This window comes from Boleophthalmus pectinirostris, unplaced genomic scaffold (genome assembly GCF_026225935.1).
Source record: "Boleophthalmus pectinirostris isolate CB_2022bp ecotype Guang Dong unplaced genomic scaffold, ASM2622593v1 HiC_scaffold_17, whole genome shotgun sequence".
Lineage (NCBI taxonomy): Eukaryota > Metazoa > Chordata > Actinopteri > Gobiiformes > Gobiidae > Boleophthalmus > Boleophthalmus pectinirostris.
The window spans coordinates 23,010,104-23,028,839 of NW_026571115.1; the positions used below are offsets into that span (position 1 = coordinate 23,010,104).

Below are 18,736 nucleotides of genomic sequence, written 5' to 3' on the forward strand. Positions count from 1 at the left end.
TATTGACAAAATGTCTGGCGTGGACATTGTCTGTGATAAGATTCACTTCAGACATGAGGCTCAGTGGTGTGGGCGCCTGGGTCCGGCTGAAGGCGGCGGGCTCGTGCTGTGCGTGCTCTGCGTACTGGAGATGATGGAGCGCGAGGACGTGGCGGTGAGGCTCAGTCTATGGGGTCAACACATCTGCATAATAGTGCTATTACCTGCAACTATGACACTGCCACAACTAATGGGAGGCAGCATGCTGAATAAATATCAACAATATTTTTAGTCATTAGGCTTTTGGAGTTGGAACGCATAAAACGCGTTACTTGTCTGTGAATATTGCTAATGATTGGGTTTTTTGTTATACTGTATGGCGTGTATATGCTGCCCTTTAGTTTAATAAATGTATGAATTTGGTATCAGTTTTCATAATCCTATCTTCGCTCCTTTTTCCACAGTCTGTGAGAAAGTCCTATGCCCTGTCTGGAGTCAGTGGAGTATTGAAGTGCTCTCCGGGGGCCTTAAAGGAACTGCTTCAACAAGACCAACGAGTCTCATTGCGTTTTATAGCTTCTCTGCTTGGTGAGAAACTCAGACATACCATAAAAAGCAATACATGTTCTCCAGTAATCTTGAAGGTCAGTTGTGTGAGTGACTTTGTGGCAGACAATGTGATATAAAAATAGGAACATATTAATGCAGTGCATTTCAAGTTCATTTTCAAGACCACTGCTCAGTTAGTTTCCTAGCCATTTACTTTATTTGTTTTCTGTCAGGGACCGCAATAAGGTGAAACTTGAAACTTGAAGTGGTAGAGGTAAATAGGAAGGTTTATTAAAAGTCTGAAGTTCTTCTCAACGGACACATTCAATGTGGTTATTGCAGCTTGAAGCTTTAAGTCCAAACCATTAGTGCACTAATCAAATTAGAGTTGTGTGGCAAATGGTAATCTGTTTCAAGTGCTAACTACTCTGGCAGAACATTAAAGGGGTCTGTGCACTGCTCGTGGGATGGTTTTGTTGAACTAAGCAGCACCATGCGCCAATAAAGGCCTAATCTAATAAAAGATATGCCTTTCATCTCACCATTACATGCTCAACTTTGTTCATGTTGGTACTTAGAAACAATCATATTTAGACTCAGAATGATTCTTTAAAAATTCATATTTTGAGACGCTATTTGTACAAAATCTGTATCTGTACTCAGTCACTACTACACAAAATTAGGATTAAAAATACTGTTGAGAAGAATGGAATAGGTCTTTCCACTTTGCCTTTAACTATTATTATTATCATATAATTTAGGCTAATCTGCCATCCTCTGTCTTTATTGATTTTTCTTCCCGTTGTATCTGAACTTAACTTGCTGTAGGCATGCAGAGTTTGTTGCATAACCTGCCTTTTTCTCTTTCTTCAGGGATGCTTCAGACCACAGAGGACACATGTACTTTGGAAAAGGTTGACCAAGGTGAAGGAAATATACATGTTTTAAACATAGACAGAACTTTTAGCTTTTGTACTCAGAAAATATTTTTAGTAGCTGTCTGCTAAACAAAGATTTATTTGCCTTTAATGGCAAACGAGCTGCTCTGTCTCACTGGTAGGTTAGAATGTTAGGAAAGAGCAAATAGTAGACAGACTGTGAATTTCTAATATGCCCCCAGGACAGTTTTTTTTAATAGTTTATGGATAATGGAATGGAATCATTTGAGTTGAATCATCCAAAATTATGCATTATTATTTTTTTAAAGAATATTTTTAGGACACATTAGCACTGCTGTTTTCCCCATTTCCCATTTTACATCTTAAAATATTGTATTCCATTGTGAAACAGTAAAAGTAATGTAGTGAAGCAGTGTAAAGAATGAATAAAAAATTGTGAAATTGGCCAAAACATTGACATTCCAATTTTCTTTCTTGTTGCACACACCTTGATGAAGCAGTGCTGCTCCAGTTGCTGTTAGAGCTGCAGAGTGAACCACCCTTTCGCTTTGTCTTGGATGAGATACACAAACAGGTAAGACATTTTTAAACAACACATTTATCTAGATCTGCATCATAACCACATACTGTGAACAGTCATTTAAGCGGCATTACAAACAATAAAATAGGCCAGTAAACTTTCACCACTTTTTACATCCCACCCAAACTCCAAAATAATCTACTGTGTAATAATATTTACATTTTCTACATTTTTTTTTACATTTCTTTGTAATTTCATCACATTTTATGTATGTGTTAACCAGCCGTACACATGCTCTGTCCTTTCATACAGTACCACTGCTGCACCAGTGTTTATGCAGCTATACACATCACCCCTCTAATGTGTATATAAAAGTGCAACTAACCTCCTCCAAGGCTCAAACAGGTGGGCTTTCCTGCCTCTCATTGGTGCCTCTCTCAAAGGGTGGGCCTCAAAAGCCTGTTGAGCAGATGATGCTTGAGGCGGAAAATAACAGTTGTGTCTATGCTGGGGTGATGATGACAGAGGAGCAGATACGACTCATTTATTTGATAGAATAGAGCCTGATTAGAACTCATCCAAAGAAATTAGTCATACTAGCCAAAACACACAGTATAGCTGAGCTGAAAATAAGGCTACTCATTATGTTGATGCTAAATCCCTCCAGTGTTTAGATTTATTGCTCTCCAATTCTTACATAAAAGTCAACATTTGCGAGCCTCATTTTTCACGCCTGCTCTGCTGCCTTTATAATCCTACACAATTTATCAGGACTGAAGCTGTGGCCGCATAGATTTTGCCTCATTTTTACTTGTCTGTTTTCATTAGATATTATCATTTATAACAGGCTCATTATTGGCTAAAATATTGTTGATTGTGTCTGTAGTGTGCATTCTTTTTATATTTTCCAGCTAAGTGGTCCATTCAATGCCAAGGGTTGGTTATCAGCATTTAATTTCATTGGGCGATTGTTGGAAGCAGTCCCTAACATTGCCAATGTGCTTGTGACGCAGTATGGTAAGACAATTTACATCTTAAATTAAAAGACAGAGAATGTATTTACAATATGTTTTACTTGCTGAGAGGTAAAACCATAAATGTGTCACAAATAGATAATAGAAGACATATTTTTGAGTATTATTGCTGATTATCAAACATTGTTTACTTTTTAATGGCTTTTTATAATCTGACTTTTTTTTTTTTTTTGGCATTTTGGTTGAGGGGTGCTAGAGTGACTGTCCAAGATACCATGGAAGCTCAGCCCACCAATGATACATACATTAATCAGCATATTCATGGGTTTCAGTTCCTGTTATATGCAACATTTTGAGGACTTACAATAGATAAAATTGCTAATTGTCATGGCCCTAACTTTTCATCATTCTGAAACCCATGGATAGTTCCAAAAGCTATTCTCCAAAAGTTGTCTACAAATCTATGACATGCTCCACTCAGACTTTTCTCTGGCTTAAAATTCTCTCTGCATAACTAATTTCCATATTTCTTAGGAAACATATAAAAACACTGCCATGAGGTAAGTGCTTCTGTCTCTGCTACTCTACCACCTGCATGTTTTCTGCCTGCTTACTAAACCATTACTCTTTTGAATAATGGGTGCCATTAATCAATGTCATGTGGGTGTGTATTTAGGTGAGGTGTTGTAAGTTTGTGATAGTTATTTTACGTTGCTTTGTGTTCTCCCGCGTGTTCAATAGATTTTAGAGGCTTTTCTGGAATTGGCCAATGCAGTGCTGATTCAAGATGTGGGCCACCACTATTGACTGTGTGGCTCTGTCCATCGCTGTCAATCAACAACTCTCTATGGGGCTGTTTGGACTAATGACAACAGCAACACTTCACAACACAGCTTAAAGCACATGTCACATTCTGTCACATTCTGTCTTTGGCTCTCTACTGCTGAACTCACCTGAACCCATCTGGTTTTCTTTTGCTTATGACCCTTTCCTGCTTATTTTTGCTATTTTTTGTGTCTTGCATTTTAAAATTTAACTTTATTGTTTAAAATTGAGATGGTTACAAATAAGCTGCATGGAGGGAAGAAAATAAGAATAGGAAAATGCAGAAGTAACAGAGGAAAGAAAACAAAAAAACAAACAATACATTGGGCATTATGTCACTTAACCAGTCATGTTATCAGAATCTAAGTGACTGATATCACCATATCCCTTACCACTTTGTTTTTTCAAAGCATTTATGAAAAAAGGCATTCTAAAATGAAAAGCTTGATATTTTTGTCTTTGGTTCTTTGGTTTGAAAGATATTAATCCATATCAAAAGTCTGTGGAAATGGCTAGAAGAACCAGACAGAGAAAGTTTGAGTTAAGCTCGCTGAAGCAAAGCAGATCACAGATGAGAGTGCAGGATCACAGCGTCTGGCAGAATAGTAAACAAGGATATGAGCCATTGCTTTTCTCTGACACAAGAAAGCAAAATAAAATGGTTAAATCTGTTTTTCTTGTAGAGCCAAGGGAGGGGGTCCCTGTGCTTAAAAAATAGTGGTATTTTCCCCAGTTGTTTCTGCAGTCCTCTTATCCTCTGGTTCATCCCTAGCACCGTGTCTCTGCTCAGTGTCCCTGGCTCTCATCTTTGCCGCCTCATATATTTTGGTTTAATCAAACATGTCTGGGAGCTTCTGGGAGCTCACGTGGGGTTTTGATGTGGCTCACAAAGCAGCGAGGGCTGTTTCTGTCTGTACTCCATCATTTCATTTACTCTGTTTTATTTCTTCTGCCTCTCTTCTCAGCTGTCCTGACATTAACTGTTTACCTGTGTTTTCTCCACTGCACTTTGTTTTTCTCCCAAGTAATTTAGGCAATTTAAAACTGTCATAGTGTGGACAGCTCTTCCAAATAAAACATCAGCGCATGTCTTGTAGTTTGTTATTACTGAAGATATGTGTAATTATTTTCTCTTTCCTGTAGTGCCCTTGCTGGATCTCTTCTGCTCAACTCTGCTGTCTCCAGATGAAGAGCTGAAGGCTTCTATAATATTTGTGTGGATCAAGCTGTTTGGGACGACCGCTGCAGCTGTACCTGTCCCCATCAGGGACAAAATGTGTATTCTGCTTCTTCAAACCTTAACTTGTGCTCACTCCACTACACTCATCACCAATTGCACTGGTAAGAGTCAAGTCCTGTACAAAGTAACCACACTGTGCTCATAGCTTCATGGGATTTAATCTCCTGCTACTTGATCTCTATTTGTTATACATACAATTGAAACAGTGCTTTCTGAAACATTAACAAAATCAAGCAAGTTGCCAGGAGAATGAAATGTTGTTCTCTTGTTTTGTGCCTACGTAAGTATTATGTAGTATAAAGGATAAAAAGTCTAAATCCTGTGAATTTAGATTCAAGTGTTTGAAAAGCTGTTTAATGAGAAATATTGACGTTAATTAATCTGACTGAAACCATTTTGCACTGCTTTTTCAAGGCTTTCATAGAGTATTCATACTCATGATTGAAGGTATCAAATTAAATCTTCTCATCTTCTTTTCAAACAAACAGAGCCTTGAGTGTCATGGTTTGATTTGAGGGAACTTGAGCAGCTCACTTGAGAGGAGCATTGTCTTTTGTGGGGTTATAGTGCATTTTTCTTTATGTCATATGTGTTTTCTGTTCTCTCCCTTAAACATTCTACTTAGAGTTTAAGTCATTGGTTTGTCACCCTCTCAGGCTTGCTGTGGCTGCTGGTGCAGGTGGCAGCAGCAGTGTCTGTTCTGATGAGCAGTGCGTCTGGTCCGCTCATGTGTGAAGAGTCCCAAAGCAGCCAGAGCCCAGAGCAACAGCCCCTGGAGCACAGCCCTCTGCCTCTCATCCTGAAAAAGGTCTGTCCAAACATCCTGCTCCAATCAGCCACATGTGCGTTTGGACTCTGACGTTTATCATAACAACAAGTCCACAGCCTGCATTTTTGTGTCTTTGGGTGGGAATCACACAGGGCTTTTCACAGGATAAATATTAGTAATCCATGTCTGGGAAATCGATGTGAAGATTACAGACAGTTTGATTTTGTCCATAATAATTCACATTACACTGCAGCCTGTGAGGTTGGGGTCAAATGTGCCAAGTCCATTAATTAAATTATCATTATAGTTTCAATACGTATGTATGGATTCAAAGAAAAAAAAAGCTGATTTTTTATGGAAAATACTAAGATTTAGGATTGAATTTTAACTGGAACAATTCAATTCCATAATTATTCCTTCGTCACAAAATGTTGTACTTGAGCACAGCTGAATACATAGATGTAGACATAGCAAATGAGCAGATCTTTTCACACATATGAACAGAGACTGAAACAGAGAGTACATGCATTTGAAAACACACAGGCAATGAAATAGAATTAAGCTGTAGGCTGATTTTCCTTACAGAGAATTTTCCTTACAAGAATAGATTCACACTTTCAATTTAATAGAGAGTGTATCAGAGATGAGAGCTTCTTTTCATCTGCACTTCCATCTGCTGTGGGCCATGTTATGCTAATAGATCTCTTATATCTTATAGTGTATCTAAATAATGCCACCACCAAGCACACCATTGTTAGACAGTGTATGTGCCCCATTCTAATCAGATGTTTTTTTTTCCAGTTGCTGCTCAGTGGCGACGAGATGTTACAGGTGAGCAGCGTCAAGTGTATTGCATCTGTCCTGGTTCATTCTCCTCGTCAGTACAGCACTCCCTTCATTGAAGCGGATGTTCCCGGTATTTCACACACACACTGCCAAAGAACAGCCCTCGGTGGTTTGCTTACTAAGCAAGATTTTCATCCAAGTTCAATATTTTGTTTGATAGTAATTGATTTTTATGTTTTCTCATGCCTTTGTCCCTTGCAGAGTTTCTGTTTGACAGGCTTGCTAGTACTAAAAGTGAAAGTCTGCTGTGGTTCTCCTACACCTGTTTGAAGCTTTTGACTGAGGACTCACTGTTCTTCACCCAGTGCCATTCTGTCTATGGTATAGCAGATATTTACATTGAGCTGTCATACACATTCATCTATGGTTAGTTAAAATGATCAAGTTAGATTCTCAATGATCAAGTCAGATTTACTTTATATGTTATGAGATGGAGGTCTTCATATAGCACATTTACAACTTATGGCACCTTAACTGCTGTACAGTACAAATTAATAGAAAAAAGAAAAAACACAATTAATGTTAAAAGACACAAAAGGCAAGGCTGAATATTTAAAACAATAAAATAAAGATATACATACATAAAACAGCTCAACTTGTATAAAGCCAAACAAACGGGAGGCAGAGCATAAGCACAACATCTGAGCTTGAAGAAGTGCAGGTTAAAACACTATTTTTATTTTTAGGCTTTGGAGAAAAGCACTGGAAGCAAGTTCACTGCCAGATTGACTGCATCTTATTGTTAGATTGTAGATAAAATTAGACAAATAGCCTCAGTGCCACAAACGGAAACTAATTTGTTCTTCCCCTGTTTATTTTAGTTCTACTATTACAATGAATTATCTGTTCCTTGTACTGTCTGCGTTTCTGCAGCACCACAGTAATTGTTTAACAACACAATCAACTTAATTTCCTGGTAGCCAAGATGTTTTCCTGCTACAGTTTCTATTAAGTTCTGATTTAATTTAATAAGAACAAAGATTGGTTCACAGATGTGTTAAGTAGTGGAGTTGAAAGAGGTTGCACACCTTCTGATTGTCTTTGTATTATACTCTTATAATAATAATAATAAGCTTGTTGCATGATTTAATGTCATAAATGCTTAGAAAAATCAGAGTTTTTAAATTTTTTTAAGCAAAAAGGAAAAAAATGTAAACTTCTTTGTTTGAGGTATTGAATCTCTGGTGCGCAGTCTGAAGGAGGCTTTACGGCTGACCAACCTAGAAGTACCTAAACAGGGACTTGTTTTACTCGCTGACATACTGGAAAGGTGAGTGTGTATGATTTAATTTCAAATGATCAACTTACTTTATTGCAATAATTAACTATTAATTTCAGTTGAGATCTGTAAAATTTCTAGTGAATGGATTGCCACTTTCAGTCATTATGCAATTGCCAACAAATCCTTTTAAACAAGACCATCATTAAAACACACAAAATCACCTAGATCCAAGCCAAAAAGACATTTTTCTGTCTCTTTATTGTTGATGCCAAATGGGAGATCCCTGCCTTGCAGTTGGAGGAAGTGTATGTAATTACATGCAACCAAATGCTGTATTTCCAGGCTTTACTTATTTTGTCAGTTATTTTGTGAAAATGGAGAAATGATCACTGCATCTCAGTATAAGTTCCAGAGACAATATGAGTTTATGAGCAGATTGGCCAGTGTGCTCTAACGACCCTGAGTGGAGGTCTACAGTAAAACCTGTTAAATATGGTGCACACTTAATTAGATAAGAATGAACTGTCTCTGGCTAGCAGATGAGAATATATGACCAGTCACTAACACACTGTCATATTTCTGCAGGGTTGACATTATTTTAATTAAATGTTGAGCCTGTCACTTGGTGATGGTACAAGGGATAAGATATTTTAAATGGTGAGGTGATTGTCCTTTACACTGAGGAGAACTGTGAAGAGATTGGAAGTGCTGAATAAGCTCTTCTGGACCCAGCTCTAATAGGCCATTAAGGTGTCTCTTAAGTCTTTGCACTGTGTGGCCCTAGTCTGTCCCTTTATAGGCTACTGTTTTTCAAACTGTTCTACGTGGATATTGTTGTGTCAACAGTGACAGCAAGCAGTTGTGATGCTTTATCTTAAGCCAGAGTTAAACTTTAGAAGCTCAGCAGTCTAATTAGTTAGTGTCATATGCTCAGGTAGCCTGAGCCAGGTTACGCAATATGTTAGCTTTTACTGAATTGAATTGTCTGAACTGTGCTGATGTATTTACACTGGGACATTTTTTAACTGTTTGTATGTGTACATAGGCAGCCCCCAGAGGTGCGCCTCTTCCCTAGTCGCCCTGGCTTTGTTGCAGTGTGCGAGGCTTTGGAGGTTGGGGTGTCCTCCCCTTGTCTGCTAGTGTCCACACAGGCTGTGAAGGCCACCTGCATCCTGTTCAGGTATACAAAACATGCACAGGGTATAAACATTAGTTCTATAATGCCAAGGACACTAATGATGCCATAGCCACTTCTTGTTTTCTACTATTCTAAGTTTTTACTTTTTACAAGACAAAATGTTTGAATGTGTTTTTTCTATTCAGATACAACAAAATATCAATATAGAAATATAGATTACACTTGAGTATTTACAGTTTTTCTAATATATTTAAAAACAGGGTCATACTCACAATTGTAGTTCATCTAATGTCTAGCATCTGATGAGCTGAAATTGTGAGACATTTTCTCATTGTAACTCACTTAAATAAGTGAAAAATAAACCACATATGTAAAGATCTTCATTTGGATTCTTTTTACACAGAAAACAACACCAGTCACAACCGGTCCAGTTCAAGGAGATAACAGGACTGACAGAGAGCATCACCAAGAGATTTTCAGAACTGTCTTTCTCTTCACGCACACACCACCAAAACACTGTGACTGAAACTTTAATTTTCAAAAAACATTTTTGTTTTACTTTGAAACTAAATGCCAACTAGTATGATGTGGGATAAGATCTGATGTCTCTTTAATCCTTTAGGCCAGTCTGAAGAAATCCAGAATCCCCAGCCATGTTTCTATGTCCCATGTCTTCCTACTCCAGGCTTTGGTGTGTTTTCAGTCGGCTTGCAGGTTAGGCAAGGCACCAGCTTGGTTCTTAATGCGATTTATACCACTGTTAATGAGAATTCCAATGGCTAATTGACATGTGTTAATACTGCATAATGTACTAGTAGTCTTGCAACAGTTCAACAACAACAACATTTTATATCACTGCACTGTGTCCCTCATTCTCTGAGTAGAGCTTAATTTAAAACACAAAAATGACATTTACAGACAGTGAACAGGCTTTTCAGACTTACAGGTGAGACATTTCAGTTTGTAGCTGTGGTATAGCGTATTAAACAACTTGAAGCCATGTATTATGCTGTTTTAACACATCACTCCACTGAGCTTCATATGACTCTGTGTCATGCATTAAAACTGCATAACGCACGGCTCCTCGTTGTTTAATGCTTACGAGTCATATACTGTATTTTGCTCGTATCTTCATTTATAAGGTTGGCTGTGGAGTGTGCGTCAGAGCCGAGTTTAAGGGAAAATGCATTTACAGCTCCTTCAAAAACACAGCAAAATGAAGATTCCCTGGAGTCCCTGTGCCGGTGTATGCTGTGCTGTTGTGACTCTGTTTGGATACCCGCTGTCATCGTAAGAGATAATATCAACACACATATATGTACTCAGCTGCTTTGTTGTTTTCCTTATCTGTGCTCGTGAAAAAAAAACACTTGAGAAAAGCCTTTTGAAGCTACGTCCTGATCAAAAGCGTCTTCTCTGACCTTATCACACAATGTCCATTACGGCTGCAAAATAACTATTATTTTGTGTGTGTGTAGAAGGCAAGCCAGCATGGACCCAGTGCTCAGATACTGCAGCACTTCTACTCTGTACTGTCCTTTCAATTCTTCCTCCTTCCATCGTTCATGCCTGCCTTTGCGAGGAAGCTTGGTAAGTATTAAAAGAGTGTATAAAACAAAGAATAAACACATTTATTAAACCGCCACAAGCTGAATCTGTAATATTTGATTGTCTGAAAAGATTCGTCCAAATAGCTTTCTTTCGTGGTTCAATTGTGAGACATTCATTTACACACCAACTCCACTACTACTACTGATTGTTATCAACTCAAAATGATACCACAAGAATACAAAACAGTAAAATTAAGTTTATGCCCACAACACCACAGCCTGGGTAACAATTTGAGTAATGTTTATGATATGCTAGAAAGAGCGCTGGCGGTTTGTTTTGGGGAATTTTCAGTTGCGTTTTATTTTTATAAACCTTACAAAAACCTGATATTTTGAACAGAGAAACTTAATTATGTAAGAAAACCTGGGGCACTTTGTTGATATGGTGGCATTTAAACACAAACTGCTGAGGTTAAGCAGTTCACAGCTAAACACCTACATGAGGAGCTCAACGTTACATTGAGGTCTCATATTAAGTAATTTTTCTACATCAGCTTGATCATGATGGTGAAATAAAACTGGAATCCTCCTGCATAACATCTCAGTTTTTGTGCTCTCTCTTTCCCCTCGTCTCTCTTCTCTGTCTCTCGCTTCTCTCTCTTTCCCTTTTTTTATATTGTCCCTCTTCTTTCTCTCTCTCTCACCATCTTCCTATTCTATCTTTTTCTGTCTCTTTTCTTTCCTATTTTGTCTCTCTTCTCTCTCTACTTCCCTCTCTTTCTCTCTCTCTCTCACTCTCAACCTTTTCATGTAATTTCTTTCACTCCTCTCTCTCCCACTCCCTCTCTCCTTTTTCCTATTCTGTGTCTCTTCTCTCTCTCTCCCTCTTTCTCCCTCTTTCTCAGCATCCTCAGGTTTCCTCAAACTAGCGTTGGAGCACAAAGGGCTTCTCTGCACAGGAAACAGGTAGGGTGTTACAGCATGATGATTGCCCCAAAAGACACAAAGTTCACACTGCTCCTGCCTATAATAAGTAGGAATGTGTATAAATGTGGAGCTGGGGAAAGTATGTTCTCATTATCATTCTCTGTCAGACGGTGGGAGACCAAAGTCACATTCAGAAGCTTCGGTCGCACTTTGGTTATGTTATATTGTTAACATAGATGTACATAAGCCTACTTTGAGCAAATATCTGTAAATAAAAGTTAGGTGACAAAAATATTCAAGACACAGGGTTCCCACAGTCATGGAAGTCCTAGAAAAGTCATGTAAATTTAAAATGTCATTTTTCAGACCTGGAAAAGTCATGGAATTTTGGAATCTCTTTCATGCAACTACAGCGTTCTTTTAAGTTATCATTAAGCTATTCTGATTATTTCCAAACGTATGCACCTTTTTTTTAAAGAGACGACGATAAATGCATTGACAGTATTTTGAATGTTAAAAAACTATAATACCAAAACATAAGGTGAGTGGAAAGGGTTAACATTTCTTATTTAGCCCTAAAAGTATGATCAATTCTACACATGTAGGTGGCGTAAAGTCATGGAAAATTCACCTTAGGTCATGAAAAAGTCATGGAAAAGTGTAGAAATTTTGTCAGTGAAAAAGAGTCCTGAGATCCTGAAGACAAGAAATAATATAATATGCACTAGACTAGGTTTTTTACATCTATACTATCAGTAAATTGGATAGCCGAGTTAAGAGAGTATTTCTTTGTTTTACAAATGGAAAATTCTGATCAACGTCTCTACCCAAATAGGTGACTTACTCTTTGATGTTTTTTTTTTATGTATTTCATTAACACTGTAGGAGACCTCCTGAATTGTTTATTTTGCTTTCTTTGTTCTACTTTCAGGAACCCAAATCTTAACGCATCTTGCTGCGAGTTTCTGCTCAGGCTCAGTATGTGTCTTTACAAACAGTCTGACCAAGACCAGCTCGGTAAATGTACACTTACACTGCACTTCCACTCTCATCAGCATCCTTTCATTATTGACTTTTACTGTCATAATAGCTCATCCTGCTTGCAGAGTTGTTGTTTTTTTTTTCTCATTTTGACCAACTACATTTTCAGTTTCATCATTCTTTACTGAATTCCTTCACAAAATTGTATTGAAAGCTAGTTTGTGTTTGTGAGTGATGGCTTTTGCAGAACAAAATTCCTGTGTTATTCTTTCATCAACCTTGTGTCATTCAGCTTCATTATACACCCTCTGCCTTCAGTCTTTTAATTTTGTTTTGTTTTTTCCTTCAACAATCTACTCTACATTTCCCTCTGTAATATTTTTATCATAAACTGAAAAAGTGTATTCAGAGCCAACAGTCTGCTCTCCAAATCCACTCCCATCTGTTGTTTGCTTCATTTTATTTTTGTCCACTGATGTCTCTTTTACTTCAGACGTGCTTCTGTAATATTTTGCTAATTTTACAAGTTTCATTTTTTTGTACTTGTTGCATATTTTTATGTCAGACATAACAAATGAAGGTACAAATTAATGTAGTCAATGTATGCTGTATGTATCTATTACAATGAATAATTAATAACTCAGCTCTGGCCTTATACTTGTCACGTATCGCTGCATCTCAAAATACCTTTGAGTCATTCTAGTTTTGCTCTGTACCAGCTCTGCCTTGAATCAGTCATGAACAAGATGCTGCTGCTTTCTTGTTTGCCCTCTGTAACTTTGACTCTACCCTATATAGTTTCTTGCCCTTTTCTGTTTCATTTTCCACAGCCCCCCAAAGACCACCCACAGAAGGGGGCGACCTTCTTGTGCAGCTATTGCCATTGTTTTTCTGTTTGTCATTTCAGACGGTTTCCATTGTCCTCGTTCAGCTTTTTCATCCCCCTATTCTGTTTAAGATCTTCCTGTTATTCATTTTTATTTTATATGTATGATGTATTATGAATAATTGCCATTCCTTATAAACCCCCACCACTATAGCACATGCATGTTCTTACCATGTTTTTACATAATCATTATTTTTAACTCGAAAGAGAACTCATTTAGCAGCCTTTACTGTTACTGGATTACCAGTATACCTCATGAAAATATACATATATACCTTGATGTGAGCATTAAGAATGAATGTATATGTAAGTTTGTGGAATTTTGTTCTCATTTTACATGCTTTTTATAAACCCTCTGGAAAGTTTGTTAATAAGAGTTAAGGTCAAAAGATTTCCTCCACACGCTGCCCTAATTTTCTGTTTGGTTGCAATGAAAGCTCACATTAAATTATCTCGCTTCTTCCGGCAGAGGCCGAGGAGGTGGAGAACATTCTGCTGTACCATCTCCCCGCTCTGTCTTGTCCTCTGTCTGATTGGCCGTCTCTGCTGCGCGAGGCCCCTGGGCTTCAGCTGTGTGACTACAAAGGTCAAAGGGCAACTCAGTACTGTGTGCTGGTGCTGCTCCAGTTGGCTTTTCAACAAGGTGACAGGTAAAAGAATACTGTAAACTTAAGTATAGGCCATTAGTTTAAAGTTTTACACCATTTATAATGGAGAACATGGTAAATAAAGAATATTATTGGGACTTGCAGACTACAAACTCAATGTGTTATTGACTAATCAGAGAACAACTGTAAAAGTAAGGAGTGCCATAAAAACATTATGCAGTTTTCATCCTCAGCTTTGCTTTGAGGTTAAAAGCAATCCATGTTTCTACATTATTTAGGAGCAGACTAGATGACACCCAATAAGAGCTATGCTCTGCAGGAAAGGCAATTAGTACAATGTTCTGTCCAACTCTCTGCTGCCTCCAGTTTTCCCTTAAGTGTGCTTAGTATTTAGAACAAGCTTCTTCCTTTTTCTTATGCTGTGGGCTTTCAGTATTAGTATTTAGGGTAAGGAAGGAATACTACCATAGCATATTTATGTTTTGTTTTCATGACATCCCTGAAGATTATTGACTTTTTGTAGATTGCATATTTTATAACTGGAGAGAGTTCCTGTGTTATAGTTGAATTTGCTCATTACCTCCCTGGGTGAATAAAATAAAACTCTCCATGCTTTGTGCTGTGAAGCAACAATTATAGATTTACATTATGTAGGAGGCTTAAGTGTACTTTAGTGATCAGAATTTTAATTATCAACAACAACTCTTTACTCACTGGTCACATAATTAGATAGACATTTTTAAAAGCAAATATGGATTCAACAAATGACATTTCAGTGTATCATTCAGATTTACTGGAACACTGGCTATTGAAATGCAATCCACACACAATTTAGCATAGGAACAAAAATAATATTGGAATGAAAAATGAGCAAAGTGGAATGTTTGTGAGAGACAGATGAACTTGTCTCAAACTGTCGCTGTGATGGGAATTTCATGATAAATGATCTCTTGAGATTTAGGGAATGCTCTAAAAACAGAAAATATGCAGAGGGCTGCAGCACTGTGATGTCAGAGGTTAAATGAAATTGTCAGAAAAGGTCTCTATGATGGAAGGTCAGTGTAAGTTTATAGCTTCTCGTATAGAAATACACCTCATACATAACATCATGGCCAACCTTTTTGGAGAGGCACCATCAAAAGTGTGTCTATCTGTGGCCAGTAAACGACTGAAACTGTCTGTTGTCTTGTTATTGTGTAATCATGCACTATTGCAGACTCCTTCCAGACCAGACTGTGTTCACTAGTGTGGTGTGGCTGCTGCACTCAGTTCAGGAGCAGGGCAGTTGTGTCCTTCCTCATTTTGTGCTCCGCTCTGCCCTCTACCTGCTGTCAGTGACACAAGACAAAAGCCCCAGCCTTAATAAGGTGAGGATTCAGTCTTAACCCAAACAATGCATAGTCAGAGGAAGTGTAAAATACTGAGTTACAATTATATATTTTAGAGAACAAAATATGGGGTAATTTTTGTGACATTTGACATTGGAATTTCTCTGAGACATTTGAAATTACTTTTTTAACTACTACAATTAAACCATGAAATAAACTGGAAAATCCTGTAAATAATATATAATATATTTTTTCTATGTACAATATTTTACTTATTCACCTTTTTTCAAAGGCTCAATTGAACTGCCTCAACAAAGCCCTCTCATCCTGCCAAACACTCTCCTCCGTGTACATTCACCACCCACCTCTGCTGCACTTCATCTGCCTCTACTCTGAGTTAGCAGAACGATTCAGAGCAGAGGTCTTAGAGCTGTGGCTAACCAGGAAAGCTTCACATTCAGATTTAAATAGGGTAAGATAGCATTTATTTAAAAGACCAATAAATCACTTCATAGATAATTTTGCAGTTCTAAGCTCTGCTGAGTATGCTCAGCTACAAAGTGTACAACAGTGTCTGGTAAAGGAACAATGTATTTGTTTTTATTACACAATTTAATGAAGGTTTCTTTATATTATAATGTGAATGTGTATATTATGCTGCCCTGTGTATACACAATGCAATTAAAAAGGTATGCCAATGTTACTATGTGAATAACTCTTACAGCAGTTACAGGAAGACAGTAGAGAAAAACAGCATGGTGAAGAAGACAATGAACCCGAAATAACAGAGCTCCTAACGTTGATAGAAAAGTACCCCGCTGTTGCTGCTACCCTCCTGGTGCGAGCCCTGAAATCAAAACAAACAACACTCACTCTCATATATATTATTGTTTTTTTGTTTTGTGCTTGTACACTGTATTTTGTCTCTGGTTCCAGGAGATGGTGTGCACCAGAGAGACTGGTCTGGCAAAGAGAGCCCTGAAAGTGTTAGAAGTCTTTCTGAGCAGCCACACACATTACAAAGCAGAACTGTGCACTAATCTAGGGCCAGCATTGCTCCAAGTTTTCCAGAAGCTCAGTTTTGAGGAGGTAGGACATGAGCTTGGACAAGGAAACATCACACAGGGTAAGACACTTGAAATACAACTTTTTACTATTTAGTGCAGTGCAAAAATGTGTATAATTTCAGTTAAATCCAATGTTAAATGTTGTGGACTGATGAATCGATTAAACAAAATCTATTATTGTCAACATCAACAAAAACAGCATGCAGTCTTACTTACAAATTATCCAAAACCTCTCATTCACAAAAAAAAGATCACAAACATTCATTTTATAGCTGTCTTGCTTTTGTGTAGTTTCAAGTACTAGAAGGTAAATGGGTGAGGGGGTTGTGATCGTTTGGCAGTTGACCAGATAGTATTTCCTGAGTGGATATTTGGCCAGGGTAATGAGCCTGGTTAAGGGGTATATCACTGATGTGGCCTCTGGGAATGTGGTTAGCCTCTGTTTGCATTCTGCTCATTTTAAGGCAAATGGGAATATTTACTTTTCTTTTGACTTGAGTTCAATATAATTTGCATTCATATATGTTTTATAATTGCCTCTAATGATTTGCCTTTTCCAATGGGAGTTGTTTAAATATTCAGCGAGATACCTACTATTTATTAGCTATTGAACTTCCCACCTTTTTCCTTGTTTTATCTTTCTGGCAATAAACACATAGGTCCATTGATCTTTTTCTCCACATATAACTGCAACCATTTTGGTAGTCACCGCATGTTAAGCTTGCTTTCCTATTCAAGTCCCATGTTTGACAGGTTGAGTGATGTTGTTTATTTTGGTTTGGGCTAAAAAATCCCAGGGAACATCAGTATTCCGTGCCGGGAGTAATGAGGCCAGGTGAAATGTTGTTCAGGGTAAGTGTCAGGCTGCAGATCCGCATGACACTTTCCCCTGTTTTTGTACACAGACAAATGTTGGGTACACCTGCATTCTGATTTTGTTATCGCTCTGTCCATCTCTGAGGGTTAACCCTGAAATGTTTTTTGGCTGAGCAGTCAGGTCCCTCCCACTGGTGCTGAGGCTGCTGTGTATGACCCAAGCCAGTGAGCCACTATCATCTGTTTCCTGTAGTAAGATGGATGGAGGGAGTTTTAAGCTGCTTTACCATGGTGAGACCAGAAAAATATAGCTCTCTACAATTACAGCAATAGGCCTGTTCATAAAGACTCACTCTTAATGCCAGATATTAATGCAGAACATAGTGATCACTCTCTCAAGGTGAGCGATTTAAAAGGCATCAAGTGTGCACAAAAAGTCAGACTGACAGTAGGTGGGAGACACAGTAAAATGGAAGATCACATTCACTGTACCATGAACCATTTTAAAAGTAGGGCATGTACGCTTATTAGGTTAAAAAATGAACTACAGTCACAGTGGAATTTAGATTTCCAGTGATTTAATTCGCAAATAGTGGACAATAAATAAACGTTTTGGTCATTCTCAGTTTGAATCAGACCTCATGTGAAAGCTCCAGACCTCCAAAATTCACTCACTTTTATCAGGTAAACTCACATATATACGTCTTTTGGCAGGCCATGACCTAAGATTCATTGATATTATTTGCTCAGTAATTGTTGGTGCTCAAAACAGGCTACTGTGAGAATGTCTGGTAGATTATAATGTCATTGAAATGCCAGACAAATTCCTTGACGCTGCTGTCTTCGCTGAATTTTACAATTTTAATATCCTCCGTAAACCCATTTTATCTCACGGTTAAGTAGGTCGCCCGTACTTGTCAGTCACTTTATGTATCCTGTGGTGATGTGTGTGACAGGTGGAAAATGAAAACACTCATTTTCATTTGATCTGTCCTTCATGTTGAATAATGTTATTTGTGGAGATGGATGTATCAAACTGTGACAGTGATTGTGTTTGTTTTTGTCAGTAAGTAATTTAACAGGAAAACTCAAATCTGATAATATGGAGAGTCTGCAGCTTTCCTTCAGATACCTGCACAGCTACCTCAGTCTGTCTGCTGCATCTAGTACTGACAGAGGTAAGACATGGACCTTAGCGCAGTGTACAATGAATGTCATATTTTACATCACATTTACATTTACAGTGCAGACAGTTCTCTTATTCTGTGGTTGACATTTAAACTTTACACAGATGGGTGCTTTGAGCATTGAATAACAGTCTGAGCTGACAACTGGATATATAGAGAAAGAATTATTACTACTTCTAATACTGCGATACTGTGATGATGTACAAATATTAGGAATGTAACAATAACTGAAATACTGTGATATTGTATCGTCTAAGTTCTCACAATAATATCGTGGACATCACAATATCGAATTACAAGTCTCTTTGCTTAAATTAAGAGTTATGGTGTAGCAATAGCTAAAAAAAGACAGAGGGAACTACATAGACCATGATCCTTTGCTCCCTTTCAGTGTGGACTACATGAAGAAATAATAGTTCTAAGCA

The 18,736-nt window shown here is 37.9% G+C and overlaps 1 protein-coding gene across 1 annotated transcript in view; it reads left to right on the top strand.

Moving 5' to 3' along the window:
- The first annotated feature begins 7 nt into the window (after positions 1-7).
- The window catches only part of LOC129408721 (meiosis inhibitor protein 1), a 28,145-nt gene continuing 9,416 nt past the window's right edge, over positions 8-18,736 (top strand). Inside the window, exons 1-24 of the mRNA XM_055153082.1 lie at positions 8-154; positions 444-567; positions 1,402-1,452; positions 1,928-2,001; positions 2,859-2,964; positions 4,890-5,087; positions 5,643-5,794; positions 6,557-6,671; positions 6,803-6,922; positions 7,772-7,871; positions 8,869-9,003; positions 9,365-9,479; positions 9,584-9,675; positions 10,104-10,251; positions 10,440-10,551; positions 11,417-11,477; positions 12,370-12,455; positions 13,775-13,955; positions 15,130-15,280; positions 15,534-15,713; positions 15,966-16,079; positions 16,178-16,367; positions 17,302-17,415; positions 18,192-18,302. Of these exons, the coding sequence (XP_055009057.1) occupies positions 11-154; positions 444-567; positions 1,402-1,452; positions 1,928-2,001; positions 2,859-2,964; positions 4,890-5,087; positions 5,643-5,794; positions 6,557-6,671; positions 6,803-6,922; positions 7,772-7,871; positions 8,869-9,003; positions 9,365-9,479; positions 9,584-9,675; positions 10,104-10,251; positions 10,440-10,551; positions 11,417-11,477; positions 12,370-12,455; positions 13,775-13,955; positions 15,130-15,280; positions 15,534-15,713; positions 15,966-16,079; positions 16,178-16,367; positions 17,302-17,415; positions 18,192-18,302 (2,974 nt within the window). The 5' untranslated portion in view covers positions 8-10. The remainder of the gene's footprint in view (positions 155-443; positions 568-1,401; positions 1,453-1,927; positions 2,002-2,858; positions 2,965-4,889; positions 5,088-5,642; positions 5,795-6,556; positions 6,672-6,802; positions 6,923-7,771; positions 7,872-8,868; positions 9,004-9,364; positions 9,480-9,583; positions 9,676-10,103; positions 10,252-10,439; positions 10,552-11,416; positions 11,478-12,369; positions 12,456-13,774; positions 13,956-15,129; positions 15,281-15,533; positions 15,714-15,965; positions 16,080-16,177; positions 16,368-17,301; positions 17,416-18,191; positions 18,303-18,736) is intronic.